This window comes from Embiotoca jacksoni, unplaced genomic scaffold (assembly GCF_022577435.1).
Source record: "Embiotoca jacksoni isolate LCO1_2020_lvr unplaced genomic scaffold, fEmbJac1.0.p SCAF_11, whole genome shotgun sequence".
Taxonomy (NCBI): domain Eukaryota; kingdom Metazoa; phylum Chordata; class Actinopteri; family Embiotocidae; genus Embiotoca; species Embiotoca jacksoni.
In genome coordinates, this window is record NW_027185241.1 from 13,077,457 (window position 1) to 13,100,406 (window position 22,950).

The following is a 22,950-nucleotide window of genomic DNA, read 5'->3' on the forward strand; positions in this document are numbered from 1 at the left end:
GAAGAGGGAAAGCAGCATGTTTTCTTCAGAGAAGCCAAGAGGAGAAACATGAGGCTCATTCATATTACTAGCAAACACAAAAATCTGCTTGGGCAAAAGCCAATAAAAAATATGATGGTGGCAAATGCACATGTGGACTGAGGGAGGAGAAGATTTGACAGATTGGGAGAGGGAGAGAGAGGTCAGACACAGAACAATGAAGCAGACAACGCAGAGAAAAATGAACATGTTAAAGAGATGGAGAGTTTTTCTTATTCTGATGAATCCACTACCATGAAAATAGTCTCCCAGGAAACAATGATATTATTTCACAGAAAAGATTGGGCAGAAAATGCCAAGATATTCTACAATAAATATTAATCTGATTCAACAAATCCTGTCCCCAGCAATTAATTAATGCTGACTGCTGTTCCTGAAAGATAAATAATGATTTGTTCCCAAATTATAGAACTGAGACATGATATTCATATTCTGTAAAAAGAGAATATGCAGTTTTTTTTATTACATATTTACAACATGGACTTCTTTTTTTTTCTATGGTGATTAAGTATTTGCAAAGAGACCAGACTAACAGTTTCTTTGTCTCCTCACTACACCTAACTGAAAAAAAAAGGTTATTTTAATAAAAAAAAAAAAGTAAAACAGTTTGCTAGCTGGCTCTTAAACCAGCAATATAATTGCAATAATAAATGGATGGGTATTGTATGTTACAGGACAAGTGTCACTGTGGGGACAAAAAATGTAGATCCCGAGGGGTCCAGAGCAAAAACATGGTGTGTGTGTGTGTGTGTGTGTGTGTGTGTGTGTGTGTGTGTGTGTGTGTGTGTGTGTGTGTGTGTGTGTGTGTGTGTGTGTGTGTGTGTGTGTGTGTGTGTCCATATTTGTCTGCTCTATGAGAGCATTACCGTGTGAGAGTGATCTGGAAGATCTTGTATCCAGCTATGAATGAGGCCAGTCTGGTCAGGCTCTGTTTGCCAGAACCTCCAACTCCCACCAACAGGGCATTACCTCCAGCAGTCCGGATTATCCTCGACACCTACACGCACATAACCGAACATAAAATTAAACACATATTCTTGACAAGTTATGTGTGCCAAAAGGAAAGAAAACAACAAGAATCTAAAAGTACCGCAAGTTACATGATATAAAACAAAAGTGTCAGAATATTTTCAGACTTAAAGTGCATTTCTGAGCACTTTGATATTCAAAAAGCTCAATCATTTAGTAAACAAAAGGACCATATCATTTGTCGGATGGTGGGAAGCATGACTCAAAGGGCTTTGTCTGTTGAGTGTGGAACCATAACATCTTGATAAGCTAATAATATCTCGAGGCTTTGTCTTGAGTTTGCATCAGTTTCAATTTGGATGAGTGTGCGACGTTTATTAATTTATCGATCTATTCATTTTTATGAATGCATGCTTTCCTTTTCCTAATTTCAAAAATATATACGTCCCCTTTTTATGCTCTGTGCTGTGAAGTAAAAAGCTTTTTAGATCTATTCTTGCTAATCTTGCCATTTCTTTCATTACACTAGTGTGGCCACATAAAAGAAATAAAAACCTCTGTAGCGTACCTTGATCAGATGCATCATGGCATCCTGAAAAAAAACCATGTCCATGCCGGTACCCCTGATGCTCTCATTGTAATGGCTCAGGAACATGTTCAGACGGTCCTTTAAACTTTCAAATGATTCAATAGGCTCATACACTTTGGGTAAATCAAAGTCTGAATCTTCCGGCTCTTCCCCTGTGAGGACAGAACATTTTTCTATTAAAGTGATCATATTTCACATCAAAGAGAGAACCACAACACTGAGGAAATCTTCCCCTCCCATGTCTTTTTGATTCACGGGTACCTATAGCCTCAGGGGCATCTCGTAAGAAGTCAACAAAGTATCTGTCCACTCCGTTGTCCACTATACTCCTGTGCATCTCGCCAAGCTCCTCTTCCACCAGATTTGCCAGAGCCTGCTCGAACCACTCCACGTCATCGGGCATAGTAAAGCGATCAGATATCACACGTTTGCACTCATGTTTCCACATCGCCAGCAGCACCTGGAAATTCATGTTTTTGTTTTATTCGAGACAGCGGAGCAGGCAAGTGTTGCTAATTCTGCTCTACTGCATATCATAATACAAAGAGACCTGTTTTGCTCCATAATGGAATAATTGCACACAAAAATGATTCTCAAGAGCAAAGAAAAGCAAACACTGGATTATTTACTTATAGTGACATTCCTAAGAAAGTTATATGAATTTATATTCTCCACTCCTGTATTCTGGTTGAGTTGATTGATTCCACTCTTGTCTTGCGTAGTCTTAAGTCTTCTGAATTGTGTAGCAGCCTCAGCAGGGATATTATGCATTTTTGACTTGATTCTACGCAGCCTGAAGTGGAAGACATATTTCATTGTCTTCAATTATTCAGCGATGCTACAAGCCAATTTTCAGATGCTGATTCTTTTTCTGTTCTTATTTTTCCTACCAATAAACATTTGTCTCTCTCTCCAACATTGTAAATATATTATGTCATGATAGATTATGCAGTCATACAGTAGCATTGCCACGAAAGTATGGGTCTTGATCATTCTGTCAGGCTCTCTGTGCTTGTCTAATCTGTTACACAGCACTCTCCACCACACCTCCTTCATTCCACTTTACTCTCCGTCTGTCTGTGCTCTATTTGCATGCACACAACCAGATTACTGATAGAAATCAGGTTAAAACACCTGGATAATTCAGTTACTGTGAAACTTAGGCTGGCGTATTTCAAGTGTATAGTTATACAAGACTTGTGTTTTGCATTTATAGTGCGAGACATGGTTTAAGATTTATGTCGGTTTATTTAATATGGAGTCATTTTCAGCTGAATTATCGAATTATCTTTTTTCACTGCTGCCACTTCCCCTGTTGGAATTCTTTGTCATTTAACATTCGTGTCTGTGAAAACCCTGTATAGGTGACCAAAAAAATCTTGTTTCCCCAGCAGGAATCTATGTTTCTTAATTACATGTCCTTTAAAAAAAAACTGGATGTAAAATAAAAAACCAAAAACTTGCATCGTCCTTCTAGACACAATGGTGAAATCTTCTCACCTGGGCAGAGTTGACCACCTCAGCACTGGTGCTGAGCATGCCTTGCCAGACCCTGGACAGATCCCTCAAGTTGAAGATGTAGTGGAACTTTGCAGGAGTTGGAAGCATCTTGATTTTTGTCAACTGCCAGAGGCGGCGGGTCAGAGACACCAGGCGACGTACGGTACTCTGAATCTCCTCAATGAAGCCACGACGTGCACAGAAGTGGCCCTCACCGATCACACCTGTGTAATAAGGTCAATGATTTGATTAGTTTTGACTTTTATCAGAAGTATAGGAAACAATATGTCATCACTGTAAAAAAAACACAAAACAAACATAAAGTACAATAAATGACTTAAATTGCTATGAAAATATACATTTCATTATTCGCGTACTTTTCTCCTTTCAGCAGTATTTTTGTAATTTGGACATAAAATCATTATCAATACACAAAAATTTACAATTTAAGGTTTTGATATAATATCTATACATCAATAATGATTCCGACGCCGTTTTACCCACCAAATATCTTGTCTATGGAAGTGTTGGAGGGCAGAGTACAGTTAAAGATGGAGAACTGCCTTTTCAGTCTCTGTGGTATGTCATTACGGCCTCCTCCTGGATGAATCATAGCTGCCAGGAACTGAACATCCACAATATTGGTAAATTCTCCTGGTTTCTCCAGATTGAAGAACCCATTCTGCTCCATCAGCTGCCTGACAATCTCATTTGTCACCTATGATGAAAAGCAAAAAGTAAGCTTATATCAAGATGAGGTTTATTGGTTAGTAATGCCTGTCAGCATTCTGACTTACTGTTTTATCAGATCATTTATTTTTACTGTGTAATTAAGTCACTGAAATGTGAAAAAAATACCTAACATATATTTTTTTTAAATATTTTTTTGTGGATATTGGAACAAAAAGAAAGTACTAGAAATGTTATAATGATCCCAAACCTGGTCCCCCCATTTATTGATGACAGGCATGTTGACATCATCTATGAAAACTGACATTTTCTTCCCAGCAGGGGGTCCATAAGTGGTCCCCATTCTCTTGTCCACATAGCTCTCTATTGTCCTCTGAGAGAAAAACACAACACAATACAATACAAGACAACAAAAATGGAGAAAAATAGGAGAAAGGCGGATGTTTCAAGTGACATGAAATCCATTGTGATAGCTTCTTCCTCCAATTTGAACATTCTTCATCAATCATCAATATTATACAAATTCTTGATAATCTATGACAAGTTAACACATACAGTTTGTAGAGCATCCCCTATCAGGAAATCCAAAGAATGACACACTGTGCTGTTTCATATAAATTAGGTGACAGGAAACAGGTGGTCCGGTTTTACCTGGAACATGAGTGGTGTTGTAGCAGAAGAGAAGTTGAGGCTCTTGCCCATGTGGGTCTCGGGGTCATACTTTGATATGTAGCCCTTGATGACAACAGTCTTGGCTGTTCCTTGCTCTCCAATTAGCAAAACAGCCTACAACAAAAATATGTACATTTCTCATCAGTCTTAAAGTCTCTCTTTTGGCATTGATTAAACTTTAAAAAAAACTCATGTCTGTTCATCAAAATTACATATTTATAAATATTTCCCATGAAAACAAAAGCCAAAATCCTTTAAAATGTTTTAGATGCAACTCTTGAACCCTTCATTCAGCATGCACAGATCTATGAATATGGAAATAGGCCCCACCTCCATGTCCACCCACCCAAAAAGCCCCGCCTTGCCAGCTGATAGGATTGGTTCCTTAGGTATGTAACATATGAAACCCTGGCTGTCTCTATCTGTGTTTTAGAGACTGTCAGACTGTCACTGCAGTTCCAAAACAGAAATCATCAGCCATGGCACTGATGGTTTATTTCACACGTCTTGGAGAATATACAAAACACCATATGCACAAGGTTAAAACCTGGATTTTCACCAGAATGGCTAATTAAATATCATTAAAGATGCTGTAAAGTATAAATGAAAATTAGTTTTAAGTTCATCACACCACAGAAGTATAGCAGGCTGCTCCATCCAGCAGAGAGACAGAGTGCCAGTGGGACATCATGCATAAAGTCACCGAGAGGTTGGATGTCAGATGGACCACTTAGTGGGGAAAAGAACTGCAGCCACAGGACTGTCATACAGAACACTGAACACCTTCCAGCGAGTGGGCGGAGCTTCAGCTCCTTCAGGTGACACCCCCCCAGTCTCAGAGCAGAGAAGACTGATGATTTTCTCACTATTTCAAAGCCTAATTTAACAAACTTGTCGGTGTTTTTTTTTTTTCATTCAAATTTGGATGGGTAGTTAACAATGGGTATGTAGCTCCAGGCTTTTATAGCGTTTCACCGTGTGAGAGGAGGAGCCATGCAGAAGGTTATATAAACCGGCTGTGATCTGACGTAAATAGGTTGTTGTGACGTAGATAGGTTAGGTTTTAGCCCCGCCTAAAAAAAACCTGAGCTGAAGACGGGTTAGAAACTGTTTAACGGTTTAACTCCACATTTCGGTGCGACAAAGTTTAAAAGCTTTGCACATGCTTTCAGCAACTCATTTCACACATATATAATGTATTGAGAAACAAATCTTGGAATTTGCGTTACAGCACCTTTAAAGACAAAAATCTGTATGATATTAGTGATTCTGTTGAGATAGTGACACACGTTTGACCAAAGATATGTTTACTGTCTCCTTATAAATATTTCCCATGAGAAAAAAAACAAGTTTTAATGAGCATCTTCAATCAATTAAAAGTTATTATTTTTCAAAGCTGTGGCATGAAAAGGACAAGAGGCCCTAACAAGTCAATACAGACACATTAAGAAAGCAGATGAGAGGGACAGAAATAGAATAAGAAAGAGACTCTTTTTAAACAGCCCTAACACTGTTTGTTTGAAAAGATAAATGCTCAAATAGCTTAATAGTTTAATTGGTAATCACTACAAATTGTTCAACCACTTATTATTAGCTTTTTGTTTTACTTGTGACAGATTTGTTAAATCAATACCTCACCCTGTGACACAGGCTTGTACTTGTACTTACTGCAGTAAAATCTCACCATGGAAGATAGCTAAGAGCTGATAAATGAGTCTATAATGTGTAGAGCCTCAATCTTAGATCACAGTTTGTTACATGTCATCACTGCACAAATGGTTGCTAATGGTAAAGCCTGTGGTAACAGACAAAAGAGGTGGAGCCAATTAAAAATAATGTTGCTCGAGCTGCATGGCCTGTCTGTGTACCAGCCATATGAGCTATTTATATCACTGACCTTTATCATAGCTTAACATAATGAAGTCAGTACATTTTTGTTCGCAATCTATATCCAGAAGCTTCCTGGCAAATCAAATTCAGACAGCAAATGGAATTAACGGAGCTTCTAAAATAAATGGAAGAACATGAAAGCTCACCCTCAGCTGTTCACAAATTGGAGTTCCCTATCCTGCTCTTGTGAAATTAGGAATCATACACAACAAACACACACAAATACACTCAAAAACATTATAATGAATGCCATGGGGTGGAACGTTTGATGGGCTTTTAAATAGAATATTGAGCACTGCATCTTAATCTGGACTCTTATTAGAGCCATGCTGCGTCCAGCCATGTTATTGATTAGAAGGGTGTGCATATGTGTGTCTACACTAAATAAAGAGATTAAATGGGTGTTACCTGACTAAAACCTTAAAATAAGCTGTAAAAAAGCTGTAAAGAGAGATGTGTAAATCTTCCTGTTTACAGCTCCTTTTTGGTCACGTGTCACTTAAAGCATGAGTCAACGTTTCAATGAAAACATGCATTATATCAACACAACATAAACAAACTCATTACCTGCAACACTTTACTCTGAATGTCACCTTTCATTTCTGACTGCATAAACATACATATAGTATACAATGGTGTATACAAAGGCAAGACACAGATTTACACGACTTTTGTTGGTTACTTCACCTTGCCTTGCTTGGCGATGGTCTGAATTAAGAAGTCTGTTCTGACATTGTCCACGTTGGGGACCAGGATGGAGCTGTACTCTGGGGTGAATTCAGAAGGATAAACATATTCCTCCACTCTGGTGCTCCAATGGACCCAATGCCCTGGAGGAAAATGTGCATACATTAAAAAGACAAAGCATAGTGATTAGCGTAAAACATGACTGTGATGCTTCAAAGTCATTTTCCAAAGAGAGAAATATTTCACTGCAATGTGACAAATGTACACTACTTCCAAGATAAAGAGCAACATAAAGCATAATGTGTCTGCTTGTCAAGGCACGGCTTCGATATATTCTGGCATCTAATGTACAGGTGATAACATCTGTTCTTATATGCATGATTACCATCTGCTGTGACATGGTAGTCAAACATGGTGTCCTCGCTGTCAGGAGGAATGTCTGGCAAGTTTAGACAGATACTGTCATTTACTCGGAGCCAGACCTCCATCTTCCTCCGGTCGTCCAGTTCAAGTAAGGCCCCAGCGCTCCACATCAGGGCAAAGACGTACAGCCGCTCCAAGTGCTCTCTGGATAACTCACCACACTGCTCCTGCAGGGTGACAGCCATGTTACATCAAGAGGGCGGTTAAACAACTTCGGAGGAAATCAAGGATTTGAAAAAAATAGAGAAAAATTAACAAATGTCAAACTTTTCCCTTTTTACCAAGGTTTATTTTCTTAAACACAAACAATGACACAGATGGGTTCCAGCTTATACAGCAAGAATAAATGTGCGTAAAACATCTCACTAGCTTTTAGAAATGCATGCCTACCAGGTAATCTCAACAGGCGAGGATAACGTTTCATGGGCACCTTTCTTTTAAAAATAAAGAGACTGAATCCGTGTGTCTTGAAATAACACTTTACTTATAAAACTGCTGTTATAATGATGGCTCCAACCCCAAAGACCTTAAAAAGAAGCAGGATATCCTGTCCAAATATGCCTAAGAGTTTCTGACTCAAGTCCATCCATCAGCTTGCAACTGTTTGGGGCTTTTCTTGGAGCTAAAACATATTATGAATGCTTTCCATCAATATAAATTTCACTTTTTGCTTCAGCAGTGTTTTTGTCTTTGCAGTATGGTGGAACCACTTTATCATTAAAATATACAGTGAGTTCTGTTTGAGTGCAGTCTGTTTCCATGGAGGGGGAATTCAGAAAAGGTGTCGCCTTACCTTTGGAGGTATGAGTCCCTGCAGCATGTTTATGCACTGATTGATGACAAAGGCCTCCAGCATGTCCATTTTGAACTCCAGTGACTGCACACTGAAGCGGTAGAGTTCAGAGAAGGAGGAAGCGAAGAGCTGCCGCAGTATCTCGGCCTCCTGGGGGGAGCGTTTGTTTAACCAGCCCTGAGAGTAGCAAGACGTCACTGTTGTTAGTTACAATTCTAGGAATTACATTAGTTTTGAATGATTTGGTGTAAATTTGTACTGCTAACTAAACCATAGCCCAGTTATGTGACTTGTATTTTTAGAGGCAGCAGAAATGTCAAGTCTTTTGAACCAAAACAACTGATTATTGTTGACCTTGCAAGAAAGTCATACCTGAATCCGGACTATTTTGATTGGAACTTTTTAATGTTAGACTGAATAAAGTGTCTGTTTATGGTTATTCAGTAGTGAAGATATTTAGGTATGGTTATCTATATTTTATTTAGTAAGCACACACTCACATGCATACAAATCAGGTTTTCATTTAATTCATTTACCTCCAGTATTGGGCTCCAGTTAAGCACAGAGGAGCTCATGAACACCATGCCATTGCGTGAGACGGTTGCTGGAGATGCGTTGTCGATGTTATGTGGCTCAAAAACCACCTTACAGTTGGGAGCCATCGGTATACGGTCTCCGTTTGCCAGTGTAAGAGTTCTGTTGTCGTCCAGAACTGAGTTTAGGTTTTCAATCCAGATGGCATCAACCGGTCCGTCCAGGACGATCCAGATGTGCTCTCCTGAGAGAGAAAACAGAGTTTTTGTTTGTTTACATGGATAAGAAAATAATATGATGACGTAGTGCTCTCACACAAAGGCAGAATAAGCTACGCCTCTGAATATGCATTTAGTGCATTCAAAAACCCAAATGCTGTCTAGTCCAACTGACAATAAAAAGCTTTTTTTAGAGTTGTAAATATAACATTAAAATTGATTTCCTCTTTTGAAGTAAGAAAACAACTAAACATACTAATATAAAAGACATAAGGATAACAGGAAAACAGATTCAAAAAGAAAGGGCAGTCGACTGTCGCGCACAATTAACACGTGGTCGACACTCCTGTGAGATCGGCGCGTTTGTTCAGGTCTATGGAGATGTTTTAAGTTGCTTTGTGATCACTGACCTGAAGTGTGTGGTCTTAAAAGGACTCAGAGTTTTTACAGAGTTCAAATAATTACTCCCTAATATGACCACTGTCATGCAGATCAGCCATCAGCCACTGTTTTACACTGAGGTCATTCAAACAGATGATCAGCCAAAGAGTGTTGTTTCTGCATCAGGTGAGTCACAACATATGAACACCCTGTTTTCGCTGGATATTTCTCTTCTTTGTAGAACACTTCAGTCAGAAGTTGCAATCCTGTCACACAAACTGACTACTTTTCTAAATTGGAGTCGTTTTCATTCAAAGCAATAAGCTGCATAAGTAAGCAGGAAGCAGCTGCATGAAAGCAAGTCACAAACATATGGGATGCATCCTACTCAGAGGCATGTGTAATAGCATTAGAACATATACTTAATACATCAAATGCATATTTTGACACATAAAATCAAACACTGGTAATGTATATTCATGCCACCACACATACATTTTTAATGATGTATGTAGGCTTACGACGGAGTGGAAAGATAAAACGGCTATAGGTTGTGCTTTGAAGTATGGATGTCCCAAGATATTTTTAGTTCTTTGCAACGTAATAAAGTATTTGAACTGGTTTCCTCAAAGATCACACAGTAAAAAAAAAGAAAACCATAAATTATCAGGATGACTCATTTGAGGACTTCTTCGCCGAACAGGGATCCCTCTCATGTTTTCTCTCCTCCTCCTCTAATGTTGAGAGGAAGCTGTAATAAAACTGGGCTTCTTAGTTGCCTCTTAAGTAGCAATTACAGCTTCTGTTAATCGTCCTATTGAACACAACAGAAGGGGTTTAAAATATTAAAGTCCTAATGTCTTTACAATGTAGTAAAATAGTAAAAAAAAAGAAAAAAAACCTTTAATCAGTGAGTGTGTCCAAACATGTACAGAATTAACTTAATACATGTACTGTACTTTATCAAATCTGAAATGAGTACCAGACACATCGTACATCCATCCATTATCTATACCCGCTTTATCCTGAACAGGGTCACGGGGGGCTGGAGCCTATCCCAGCTCACTTAGGGCGAAGGCAGGGTACACCCTGGACAGATCGCCAGTCTATCACAGGGCCACAGATGGAAACAAAGACCATTCATGCTCTCATTCACACCTAAGGGCAATTTCTAGAACCACCAATTAACCTGAGACGCATGTTTTTTGGATGGTGGGAGGAAGCTGGAGTACCCGGAGAGAGCCCACGCAGGCACAGGGAGAACATGCAAAATCCGCACAGAAAAACTCAGGCCCAGATTCGAACCCGGAACCTTTTTGCTGTGAGGCGACAATGCTAACCACTGCACCACTGTGCCGCCCCCACATTGTACATGTAAACCATTTTCATGTGAACATTTATTTTGAAATATATAATTCATTTAAATCTAAAATGTTTCAGTAGCCTGTCCTCTCCGGATGATAAGTTTGAGGGCCCCAACGCGCCGCATTAAAACAACACTGATTTTAAGCTTCATTACTTTCCAAGTACAAAATCAGTGTCAAGTAAGAAACTCCAACCTTTCTTTGCTCTCAGTGTTTTCCTCCACAGTGTAGAGAAGATGCCGTCAGTCCAGTCGTTCGTTGCCACATCCAGTCGACCAAACATCTGAGGAGCTGTGATGGCTTTGGGGTTCATGCGCATCTCTCTGTGAGGCTGACCACACTCTGGAAGAAGATGACATTGACAAAGACATATATGTGTTTGAACGGTAACTGAATGCTTTGTGTCTGTACTTGGGTCATATGCAGGCACATACCACATGTTTAACATGACAATTTCTAGAAATTCCTTGGATTAATCTTAAATTATCATGTTCACTTGACAGAGTAATAGAAGCCAGCAGCATGATGACATAAGTCGCAGCCAGGTTCAAGGGGAGAAAGATGCTTCTCCCTTATTTATCTCTCACAAACACAGAAAAGTTTTCAACTTATCGCAGTTTGCGTGTTTCTTTTTCTGGACATCATTCCTGAAACATGCACAAAGTCCTACCTGTCATAGCTCTCATCAGCGTGTGTATACAAGTTGTCTTTCCGGCTCCACTGGGCCCCAGGGCCATCATGCCATGTCGGACCCTCTGAGTCTCAAACAGTTGGATGACCTTTAGCTTCCAGGGAGGATGGATGATCAGACCTGCATCTTCAACCTGCAAAACAAAAGTATATACATCTGCAGTTTCAACTATATTCATATTTACTACCGAGCTTATATATGCACCAACTATAATGTTTCTGGATGTTCTGGATGATACTATGAAGACAGCATATTGTACTGTATCGACAGAATGACATACAGGTCCACATTTATAAGATACAAGCAGAGATACAAAGACAAATGTACATTGTAGGTGTGAAGACATATAATGCAACAAAGACAAACATAAACACTGATTTAAAGACCTAACATGTTGCTGTCTCTCTTATTTTCTGTTTCCTCTGCAGTGTTCTCCACACAAACTGAGGTTAAGTCCTTGACAAATGGTAAATGGCACCATTTGTATCCCTTTGGGTGTTTTGTCTTGAGGCATTTAAGAGTGACATTAAAGATACAGCGGTCTCACAGTCCATTAAGCTTTTGTCCGATTTTACTCAGCTTCTTCATTTCTCTCCCTCACCCTCTGTTCACTTTTCCCTCTGTCCTTCTTTACTCTTTCTCTCTCTGTCGATTCATCCATCCCACAATCCTACTGTTTTTCTCTGAAATTTCACTCTCACATGAAAACACAGACAAACGTATCCCTCACTCCCTCTTACCTGTCTGTCGATGGCAGCCTCTAGTTCAGGGTAGCCCACTTTATCGAGCTGGATGCCTGGGAAGAGGTCTTCAATCAAGCTCAGGAAGAGCGGCTCATCCTCATCGATCTAACAAACACATGTATGGCCACACAAAAAAGCAGAGAATTATTTGTCTTAAATCTGTCTCTGATATTCTGGTCTGCGTATTGTAATTGTTTAGTTTGTAATTCAACATTTTGATTTATTTTTTTTATTAATAAATTAATGGTTTATTCTTATTTACTAAAATATGACTCTGTTATGTACTTCATAGACTGACCAGTTTGGAGAGGTTCATGTCTCTGAGAACCCTCATGACGATGGTGGACTCTGTGTCGCTGGGGTTGGCTCGCTTCGCTGCTCCAAGTGTTCGCAGAACTGACAGAATGTTTCGCAGGCCAAAGTCATAATGAACCTGGACAATCAGAAATACAAAATCTAGATTTATTTAAGTTTCCAAACAGCTGTGTAAAACCTCATGATGCATTACAGTGACTTAGAAATCCTAATATTAACTAGTTAATTTCCACAGGAAGGCCCATACTGTGAATCGATAACCCTGCACATCTGATTGGAGAAGTCCGGAGCCAAAGTGTGGTGTCATTTTGTGCAACCAGCCACTGTGTTTACCTTTTATTTAATTACATTGCAGGTGGCTATGGTGATGCCTCCGCAGTCCTTGAACCCACTACTTCCCACTTTGCACTTGTCATTGTACTTGCATTGTTAATATAGGGCCCTAAGAATGGTATTTTTTTTACCTGCTTGGAGAGTTGCTCCTCACACAGCTTGTAAAGAGTGAAGAACTTACAGGCCAGTTCCATGTTATCTATAAACCCACAACTGGCCAGTTTGACCCTGATAATGATTTGACGGTCAGGAACCATCATGGCCACAGAGCGGAAGTTGATCTTCAGGTTCTCAGGAAGTTCCTGGCGGCCTGCATACCCTGGGTTCTGATTATACAGGAGAAGAAAGGTTTTAATGGAGGAGAACTGAAAAACCTTTAATTATAATTATGAGTAAATGCTGCACTGCATATTCTATTACATAAAAGATGTAGCTGTCACATCATACTGCCACAAATAATATAACAAATAATATGATAGAATGATTATTAACAAACTTAAAAGGTAAGCAGCTGCAGTTCGCAACATATGTGTGCCGACCGCCTCCAATGTCTCTTTGTATTTGCTAATGATGATCATGGATGAAGTTAACACTGGAACATCATCAAAGTTAATAACAAACAATATCCTTCAGCTAGTTAAATCCCTACAGACACAGCTCAGACTCTCTTTACCACAGAGCCCGCCTTTGATTACTGTGTCTACTGTATATACACACACACATGTGCACACACAGTAAAAGAAAAGAAAACAATCTCTGACCCCTCACACTCACCACAGGAGGATAATTATTGCTCTGTTCTCTGTTTAATGACCCGCCTTGGGACATCAGCTGCACTAGGATATAGTTATCTATTACTATATAAGGAGTATGATAATGAACAGTGGCTGATATTATTAATAAGAAGCAAACCCATGTGAATTATATTGTTCAAACTGTTGTGAAATAAGACATGCGTCCGCTTTATTCCAGTTCAATACACTCATTAAGTCTCATTAAATAGCATTATCTGTGATTTATTGCATGCTCTATATTTTACAGGACCAAGGTTTTTGCTTGGAATAGGATATATCTCCATTTTGAAAATCATGCAGCTAAAACTAATGTATCTTGTGATGTGCATTTGCCCAGGTGTATCACCCATCCTACCAGTAACTTTCTATAACAGACACATTTGAAACAGACTGACCCCCCTGCATCTTCTCTAACCAATTAAAAAAAATGAATAACTATAAAGACTGATGTCGGTTTAAAATAATGGTATTGTTGTTTGACTGACCATGGTCAGGAAGATGCCAAACTCCGGGTTCATATCCACATTGTCTCCGTCAGTGAAGACAAAGTTTTTGCGACGTTCCTTCTTACATGTGAGAACTATCGCAATCTGCTGAGCCGCCACAGACAGAACTGGGAGGTCAATGCGGTTGAACTCGTCAAAACAGCCCCACGAACCAGACTGAGCCAGACCTGGGAATGACACACACAACTTTATAGTCATTCACTGTATAGTTACAAACTTACAAATCTAAAGCTGTCATGTGTCTTAAAAATATTGTCTCTTCTTTATCAAGGTATGATTTTTTTTTTTTGCAAAAACACACTCTGAGTCCCTTATAACCCAAAGTCCTCAGTGTGTACAAATCTTTTAGCCTGTTAGGACTCTCTGCAATGTATTTTCTGGTGCAACATATTTTCACTCGCATCCTTTTTCTTTGTGACTCTTACCTTTAAATATCCTTCCCAAACCTCTGAAGTCCATCTGGTCGGAGCAGTTGAAGACCACGACATACTTTCCCAGACAGCGACCCATGTCTTTTGTGGTCTCGGTCTTACCTGATAACAAAAGGCTGATTTCTCACATCTTAAACTGAGATGCAACAATTTTTATTCCTCACAGAAAAGTAGACTGAAAATTCTCCCACCAAGGTCAACTCATTAATAAAGTGAGATGCATTCTGCCCTTTAAATTAAATGATTCTTCATTTGGATGATTGCCTGACTTGTATAATTGTATAATTAGAGTCTGAGAGGTAAAATTATGTATTTTTTTTATCTATCAATTGAAATTAAATTGAAAAAAATAAAATGATGTAGCAGGAAAACATTTGTTTTCTTCCTTCCTATCATATTAATCGTTTGGCAACCACTGAGACTGATCTTGGACCAGTTTGTTTATTTCACTACCTCATACTGCTACCATAGCCAAGTGTTCAGTACCATTTAGAAACTGTACACTACTGTATAGTCCTGCCTATGTAATTTACCCAAAAATTATTAAAACAACTGTTTAAGATAGATTTGTTAGTCTTACCTGTTCCTGCTGGACCAGCAGGGGCTCCACCCATACTCATACCAAGCGCCTGGGCCAAGGTGATGTAACACCTGAGCAAATGTAGACAAACACAGATATTCATAATTGAATTTGATAAATGTTCTCGTGTGTTTTTATGGTTTGCTTCCACACAGAACAGTTTTTGGTTTTCTCTCAAGTTCTATTCATCACAACATAAAATTAATGTGATATGACTTTTCACAGGGAAGTTGGGGTCAGCTAGAGAGCACTGCCCCTGAAGCTACTCAGTGATTTGCTCAAGGACACTTCAGCAGTGAGGATGACTGGCACCAGGACCTGACCCTGGTCCTCTGGCTAAACATGGGTCTCCCTTGTCAATGCATGGCTGACCCCACCCCCACCCCACCCCCACCCCACCACCCGAGTCCAAAATCACAGTAAAACTGCTTGTGCCATATTGTGTGTCCTTCACAGAACGTGCGACAAATCAGACCACTACCACCAAAAAATATTTTCTCCTCATCATCATCATCCTTTTAATTTGATGTGGCACCAACTACATCTTTACCTATTTTTAAACCTGATGCAGTGGCAGAGAAGTTGAAAGACATGTGACAGAAAGGAAAAATAGTAAAGCTCATCCTAACTGAGGAGAATGAGTCAGAGACAGTTTCAGGCAGGGAAAGATGGCAGTGAGAAAATGAGGGCTGTCTTGGTGCCTTCGGCCATAAGTCCAGCATGCCACTTGTTTGGAGAGCTGCTGTCTGATATCTGCTGGTAACTCCCTCCCTGCTGCTGTCCCCTCACTTTGCCTTCTCCCTGTCTCTTCTTATATTTCTCTTTCTGTGTCTGTTAGTGTGACACTGTTTTTTTGTGTACTCCTGCCTCCCTCTCCCTGCCTGATTCTCCTCCTCTGTCTCTGTCATTCATAGCTTCTGTCACTGACAGAGGTGATGATCCCTCCACAAGAGTCCCTGCTCCTCCTCTCTAATTTATTCTTTTCCAGACCCCAGTGCTCTCTCTCTCTGTATCTTTGCTCCTTAAATTCAGTCATTAGTCAGCCATAGAAACTGTAATCCATTTCATTTGAATTGATGTTACAGTGAACATTTACCTGGGACACAGTTACCAGTATATATCTGAAGCATAATCATAAAATACTTTGTTGACTTTGTGAGCAATTGTCTATCATCTTTCAATCTATGAAAATCTGTAATGACTTCTGTTCCTGCACCACAACTACAAACATGCGACTAAATTCCTGTCATGTTTTCTGAATGATTGCTGTATGTACAGTATGAGCTGTGGCACATACCGTATCAAAGCATTATAGAATTGCTGACCTATGTGCGGTTATATTATCTGAACAAATATTCCCAGGTTGTGTTGTTGTTTGGAGTGGGTATTGTTCAAAAATATTTGATAACGATAACGATACCAATACTGGTACCTGGACTTCAATACTGTTTCCAGAAGGATGATTTTTTTTTTTTTTTAATACCAATTTAACAAAATTCACATTACATTACACATTGCAGTACCAATTAATACAGTTTAGTGGAAGAGAGTATAACCCAGGTTATTTTCTGTTTCTACAATTTACAGATGTTTCCTAAATGCCTCACATGCAGGCTATTGGTAGGCATGCAACGCAGACAGGCATTTGGCCAATAATTAGTTTGAAAAGCATGAAATAAGTAAGTTGTATTGTAAGATTTAACTAGTGAGTAATTTTCAAGTAGAGCCTATGTATGAGAAGCGCCAGGGTCAAAATTCTTTACTCTTGCATGAACTACGGAAAAACGTATGCCTTTTAACATGAAAATGTATTGGTGTGGATGTAGCCTCGGTTTTGAACTTGGGTCCTGAATAACAAGGCATTTTTCAATACTGGATAGTATTGAAGCAATTCAGGCTGGGCCATAAAAGTATCAAAGTTCGTTACCTACTAGTCCTTGTTTTCTTTATTTTTTTTTATTATTCTGTGTGTTTATTTATTATTTAAGACTTTATGTAAGTACAACTAAAAGAACATCCTACCATTTCAATTCTGTATACAGGAGAGTGTGTATGTGTGCATGCCTTCATGAATGGCCCTTTACCTGTCAGTCAAAGGTGTGATGACAAGCCTTTCGGTGCAGCCCAAGAATTCATTCTGGTAGACAAAACCCACGTCCGTGATGTTGATGATCATCTTGTCTGAGTCCTCATTGAAGTAGAAACGGCACTGCTTAAGCCACTCAAAGTCATTGGGGCTTTTGACATGCAACCGGCACTGAGAGGAGAAAGGGTGAAAATAACAGAGAAGAAGAGGGACAAAGACAAGAGTATCGAATAGAGACGGGAAAAAGAGAGAGAGGAGGGGGCGGGGGGGTTTGAACAATATGAAATTGAAGGACACCATTCAGGAGATGGTGTGAGGTGAGAGATAAAAGCAAGTAAAAAGGGGAAGGCAGGGGTGGAAGGGCAGAATGCATGAAGGGGCATTGGATGACAGAAAGGTTCGTTTAAAAAGTGGAAAGAGAAAGAGAGGCAGGTGGGGGGAGGATGAAAGAAGAGAGGTGAGAGGCCATGAGAAGAAAATGGAGTGGAAGAAAAGTAAAGGACAGGGGAGAAAGATGGCAGAAAGGAGGCAAGTCAAGGAGACAGGAATAACAAGCACATGAACGAAAGTTTAAAAATAAAAGGCACGATAATAAGGAGGGTGATGAGTACAGAGATTAAATAAAAAGAGGCCAAATTTGTAGGGAGGGAGAAGACGGTGAGATAGAAAAGAGGTACGAGTTAGGAGATATAAAAGGAGAGTAAGGAAGGTAAATAGGAGAGCAAAGAGATGTTTAGAAAACAAAGTCGACAGGACAAGGTCAAAAAAGAGAAGGCAGGAGGAGAATAAATTAATACAGGTATGTGAGGATTAAATAAAAACTGATCAAGTTACTTCACACCGACTTTATTTGCTATAGAGACCAGCAAACACCTACTATGCCTGGAGAGAAGCTTCAAAGACAGGCTTTTATCTGGGACTTAATATTACCTGGCTGCCATTAAAAAATGCTCTGAGGACTTTTGACAGAATTTACTCTTTGCAGTAAACACATTTGGTATTCTGACTTCACACCCTGAGGAAGTCTGAGTATCAAACTGTTTTACAAAGCAGTATCTTTGACTATCTTGAGCAGGAGATTCTAATCAGACATAAACCTAAATAGAAATTATTTTAAAAAAAAGCTTTATCCAATGGAAGTCTTTTTTTCACTGATTTTTTTTAAATAATCAACCACATACTCACCAGGTCATCAAATATGTCCCTCTGGTGGACATGGATGGTGATGAGGGTCTCGTACTTGGTCCTCTCCACAGCCTCCAGGTCTCTTGTGGTCATGTCAATCAGCGTGTTAAGCAGGTCGAGGAAAAGCTGGTTTGTTTTAGGCATGATGCGGCGATCATATCGAGCATTGGTCAGAGCCTCCTCGGAGTCCCTTGTCCATATCATTTGGATACCTAGCAAGCCCACCTGGATCAAGGACAAGGATATTTGGAATTATGCATTATGTAACCATAGTTTTTAGGGCGTAACTTGTATATTTCATTCTTTCCGAGCAGTACATAGTTATTGCCCAACAACCGCAGGGTCTATTGGTATCATCCATATTTGGAAATGTTAGTGGATTCCTTCTTTGAATCCAGCTGTGACCTACTTGAGAAGGGAAGGAGTTCAGGAAGTCAATGAGCTGGAAGCCAGAGTCCTGGATGGTCAGCGCCGCCTGTCGGATCACCAGGTGCAAGGACCTCTGGGATTCTTTCAGCAGAGCATTGAGCCACACCTCCACGTTCCCCTCTGCTGTGACGGGACGCTCCAGCTCCACAGTCTCCCCCTCCCGTGATGACACAGCCAGAATACGGTCATATACCTGAGAAAAGTGACGATTTAAATTTATTAGGATCATAGCTTTATTATTCTATTCCTCTTATAATTAGTCAACTTAATTTTAAGGTATTGAAGGTTGTTTATTTTAACTTTAACTTTCTTTTCTTCCAAAAGTCTCATGTCAGAAGGTCTGAAAGATGCTATTAATCTGCAACAGTGATCTACCAGACGGATGACGTGTTAGACAAAGAAAAACATTCAAAGCCGCTCTGTAAAAAAGTCACCTTGTCGTGGAATTGGACACATTTGATGTTGTCGAAGACGTTGAGAAGGTGAGCCTGGATGGTGTGGGAGTCAGAGGCCTGGCCCAGGATCTCCAGCAGGGCAGGATCAGATACAAAGAAGAAACGAGGGAATAGCAGACGCTTCTTCTCCAAATAGCTGTGGAGGTCCGCATGATAAAAAAAAATGTAATGTTATCTGCAATAGTCGCATAGCAGCTGACAGAGAATACAACAAACCATATAAAGTATTTAGTGGTACAACATTAAAAAAAAAAAAAAAAAAAAAAAAAAAAAAAAAAGATCCTAACAGGATGATTTTAGGATTTTAGTCCTTTGTACTCACCCTGTAAGTGACTTCTGGCAGATCTCCAGCTGTTCAAGGAGGTGCGGAAGCAGCTGTCCCATGGTCTCATCTCCTACACACGACTGGATTACATTGGGCATTTCGTGGGCTCGCATCATGATCTTCACCCATGATTTATCAATGTTGGAGAAACGCTTTGCTTCCTACAAAAGGTAGTCAGTCATTCATCTCATTAGCAGAGGTTTTTATATTTAATATGACTAAAAATCAAGTTGCCAAGTGGGAAAATGTATTTGGTTACCCGTTTTAAATACTAAAATGTACAATCTGGAATTTTCTTTTTGTCCAAGAGGCCATGAACTACAGTCTGACTGATATTGGAAATTCAAAAATGATCTTGAACCAAAAAGCCATAAATTATACAAAGCAATCAGGATATTATTTATGTAGTAGGTAGGTAGGTAGTTGTTTTCTACATGTAAACATGCTGCCTATTCAACAAAACATTTCTACTCACAAATAAGGATTTTCAGATCAAATATTAGTTTGTCTGACTTTAAAAATTAAAAAAAAAAATACTGAAGTAGAATTTGAAGTTAATGTTTAAGCCTGATAACTATGCAATTTCAGTTATGCCTGGGAATTAGAATCTAGACTGGAGAATCAGATGTGAATAATTTACTGAGAATCTAATATGAATAACTCACTGTGATTTAATTTACCTTAGGTAGCTGTTTGGCAATGTCTCCACCCACAAACACAGCCTCCAGATAGATCCAGAGGTTCTGCACGGTCATCCAGTGTTCGATGATATCAGTGGTGTTGGAAAGATTCTGAACCCACTTCTGAATCTGGGCTTTGAATGGGGTGTTGTACCTGAGAGAAGTTAAATCTGCACATAAGCCTTACATTTGTGTGGTTGCTGTAAAGTAAGTCCAATTTCCAACATTTCCCACAGTACGGGGGGAACAACATTTCAATTGTATTACCATCATCAAATTCCCAACCCTGATGATTATGAGAATCAACACTGACATACCTGTTGCTCATAAGAGACCCCAAAATCATGAGGCTGTCCTCCATGCTGGTAATGATCTCTGACGTGCTGTCTCCTCTCAGTAGCAGCTCTCCACGCGTCTTAAAGCTGGCAAATGTAAAAGTCTTGTTGTCCCACTCAGCGATCACTTGTTTCAACTTTTGCTCAATATCCCGCTCTTTCACAGCGCTGATACAGATATCCTGGATAAGAACACCCCAAATTTGTTAAAACACGAGCAGTAAAAATATTAATGGCAAACAAATGTGTAATTCAACAATGACAAAAATTAAAGAAATGCATCAACTCAAAATCAACTAGATTTTTTTTTATCAAAGCAAAACCGTTTTCAAATTGGAAACAACTAATTTAATGGCGTACATGAAACTGATGCAAAGCTTAAACAGATCTATCTGGTGGCAATGTTAATAGTCACTGCGTCGTGAGAACAACATTAAGGCATCCAGCACCACTGTTAGAATGAATTTTAACCAAGAGCATAATGCACATTACATCAAAAACAACTGAAAGATGGATGAATACGTTTATGAAATTTAAACATTAAATATATAAACATTTGCACTGAATTGGATATGCGGATATCACTGAACAAAATTAATTAAAAAAATAATAATAATTTCAAAAATGTAATTTGCATAAAACTTGACAACTGCCTCCTAACACTTTTGTGTTATTTAGAGGGCATGAATTATTTCAGTATGATCTATGCATTTGAAAAATGAAAACAGTTTCAAATGTAAAGTATCTTTAAATGTGTCGTTCACTATATGCAATAAAAAAAAAAATCACTTCGGTGGCGTACTGTTCACTCTTACCTCAATCTCCTCTTTATACTTGAGCAGAGGAGCCTCCATAATGTTGCACAGCTTGAATGTATCAGTTTCCACCTCAAAGGTATGTCCCGTCACCTGGGCACAAATCAGATAAATTACTGCTATTATAATGATCATAATCACACTGTACCCGGTTTAACAGTAAGGTGTTGCTGATGACTCTATGTTAAGCGAATATAACATGTAACTGCAGTGTTATGCTGGTGGCCATGTTCCACTGACCTCAGTAATTCTCTTCCAGTGACGTGTCATCATAGCTTTGTTAGTCATGAGCTCCAGCAGAGGGCAGCACTCACTGAATTCATCAATCGTTTTCTTCAGGTCCAGGAAGGCCTGCCACTCCTTCAGAGCACGGGGCAGCTTGCGACACCTGGCAGTTCATAGGATGCACTAGTCAACAAACTCATGGCCAGCACCTGTTTTCCAAACTGGAGATTGATTCTGCTCCATGGTATACGGAGGACAACAACCTCAATGTTTGGACGGGGGATTTTAACTGCCATGTCGTCCATGACAATAATAAAATGTCCAACTTGTTGGGTTTTAACTATTACCATTAAACACAGTTCAAAAGTCTGGTTACTGAACAAATAAACCCTTGTAGAGGACAAAGTGCAAAAATAGATTGGGATTGTGAAATTGAAATCTTCACGCAGTGCTTAATGAAACACCTTTAATATCAACTCCAGTAGAGGGACTTTCCATCAGAGGAGGGAAAGGGTGAAGTCGAGGGCAAGACCAGACTAATAATTTTACTGTTTTCACTTTTTCATTTTCCCTTTGTTCTGTTGTTACTTTTTCTTTGTGATAGACTCGAACTTTCTGTGGCAACATGAGTTGATTAATGTGTGAAAAGCCATTTTCTCATTTTAATCAGTAAAACATAAAGTTTTGTTTGTTTTAGTTTCAGTAAGGGGCGCAGAATCTTTCCTTTAATTGTCCATTTCACTCAGTTTATGTTCAGCTCACCACAACTCTGATTAAAAGAACTCAATACTGAGCAGTTTATATTACTTAAATAAAGTATTGAGAATAATAATAAAACAGGCTAACCTTGTCTGAAAGTCTAGCAGCTCATTGTTGATCTTCTCGATGTGGATGTCAGCCCAGAGGATGTCATGGTAACCGTTGACTGTTTCGATGACATTGTTATAAAGGCCATACAACTTTTGTAGCAGAGTCAGCTGCTTCCTGATCTCCAACAGCTGAGGATGCTGGGTAACAGGAAGTCCAAACAGCTCCTCTCCACCTGTGTAGGTGATGTACTTCCTGAACAGGTTGTCAAATCGATTCTGAAAAAGAGAACGGTAAAAAACAAAATCAGTTCGGGTACTGCATAAAGTCACAAATTAAAAAGAAAGGAAATATTCTAATTTAGCAGGTATGACTTTCATATATGACTAAAAAAAACATAATTATAATGTCCCTGCCTTTGTCGGGAAGCAGATCAATAATTAGACCTAAATCGCAAACACACTAT

The 22,950-nt window shown here is 39.3% G+C and overlaps 1 protein-coding gene across 1 annotated transcript in view; it reads right to left on the reverse strand.

Moving 5' to 3' along the window:
• Positions 1-22,950, reverse strand: part of dnah5 (dynein, axonemal, heavy chain 5) — an 86,780-nt gene that overhangs the window by 39,874 nt on the left and 23,956 nt on the right. Inside the window, exons 31-59 of the mRNA XM_069143218.1 lie at positions 22,524-22,762; positions 21,693-21,840; positions 21,453-21,545; positions 20,620-20,819; positions 20,303-20,456; positions 19,620-19,783; positions 19,277-19,433; positions 18,823-19,035; positions 18,414-18,638; positions 17,227-17,399; positions 15,143-15,213; positions 14,557-14,664; positions 14,111-14,298; positions 12,963-13,157; positions 12,482-12,616; positions 12,181-12,288; positions 11,420-11,573; positions 10,945-11,091; positions 8,789-9,030; positions 8,253-8,429; positions 7,422-7,626; positions 7,037-7,179; positions 4,439-4,573; positions 4,038-4,160; positions 3,602-3,815; positions 3,098-3,321; positions 1,859-2,057; positions 1,577-1,749; positions 906-1,036 (exon numbers count right to left, since the gene is read on the reverse strand). Of these exons, the coding sequence (XP_068999319.1) occupies positions 906-1,036; positions 1,577-1,749; positions 1,859-2,057; positions 3,098-3,321; positions 3,602-3,815; positions 4,038-4,160; positions 4,439-4,573; positions 7,037-7,179; positions 7,422-7,626; positions 8,253-8,429; positions 8,789-9,030; positions 10,945-11,091; positions 11,420-11,573; positions 12,181-12,288; positions 12,482-12,616; positions 12,963-13,157; positions 14,111-14,298; positions 14,557-14,664; positions 15,143-15,213; positions 17,227-17,399; positions 18,414-18,638; positions 18,823-19,035; positions 19,277-19,433; positions 19,620-19,783; positions 20,303-20,456; positions 20,620-20,819; positions 21,453-21,545; positions 21,693-21,840; positions 22,524-22,762 (4,838 nt within the window). The remainder of the gene's footprint in view (positions 1-905; positions 1,037-1,576; positions 1,750-1,858; positions 2,058-3,097; positions 3,322-3,601; positions 3,816-4,037; positions 4,161-4,438; positions 4,574-7,036; positions 7,180-7,421; positions 7,627-8,252; positions 8,430-8,788; positions 9,031-10,944; positions 11,092-11,419; positions 11,574-12,180; positions 12,289-12,481; positions 12,617-12,962; positions 13,158-14,110; positions 14,299-14,556; positions 14,665-15,142; positions 15,214-17,226; positions 17,400-18,413; positions 18,639-18,822; positions 19,036-19,276; positions 19,434-19,619; positions 19,784-20,302; positions 20,457-20,619; positions 20,820-21,452; positions 21,546-21,692; positions 21,841-22,523; positions 22,763-22,950) is intronic.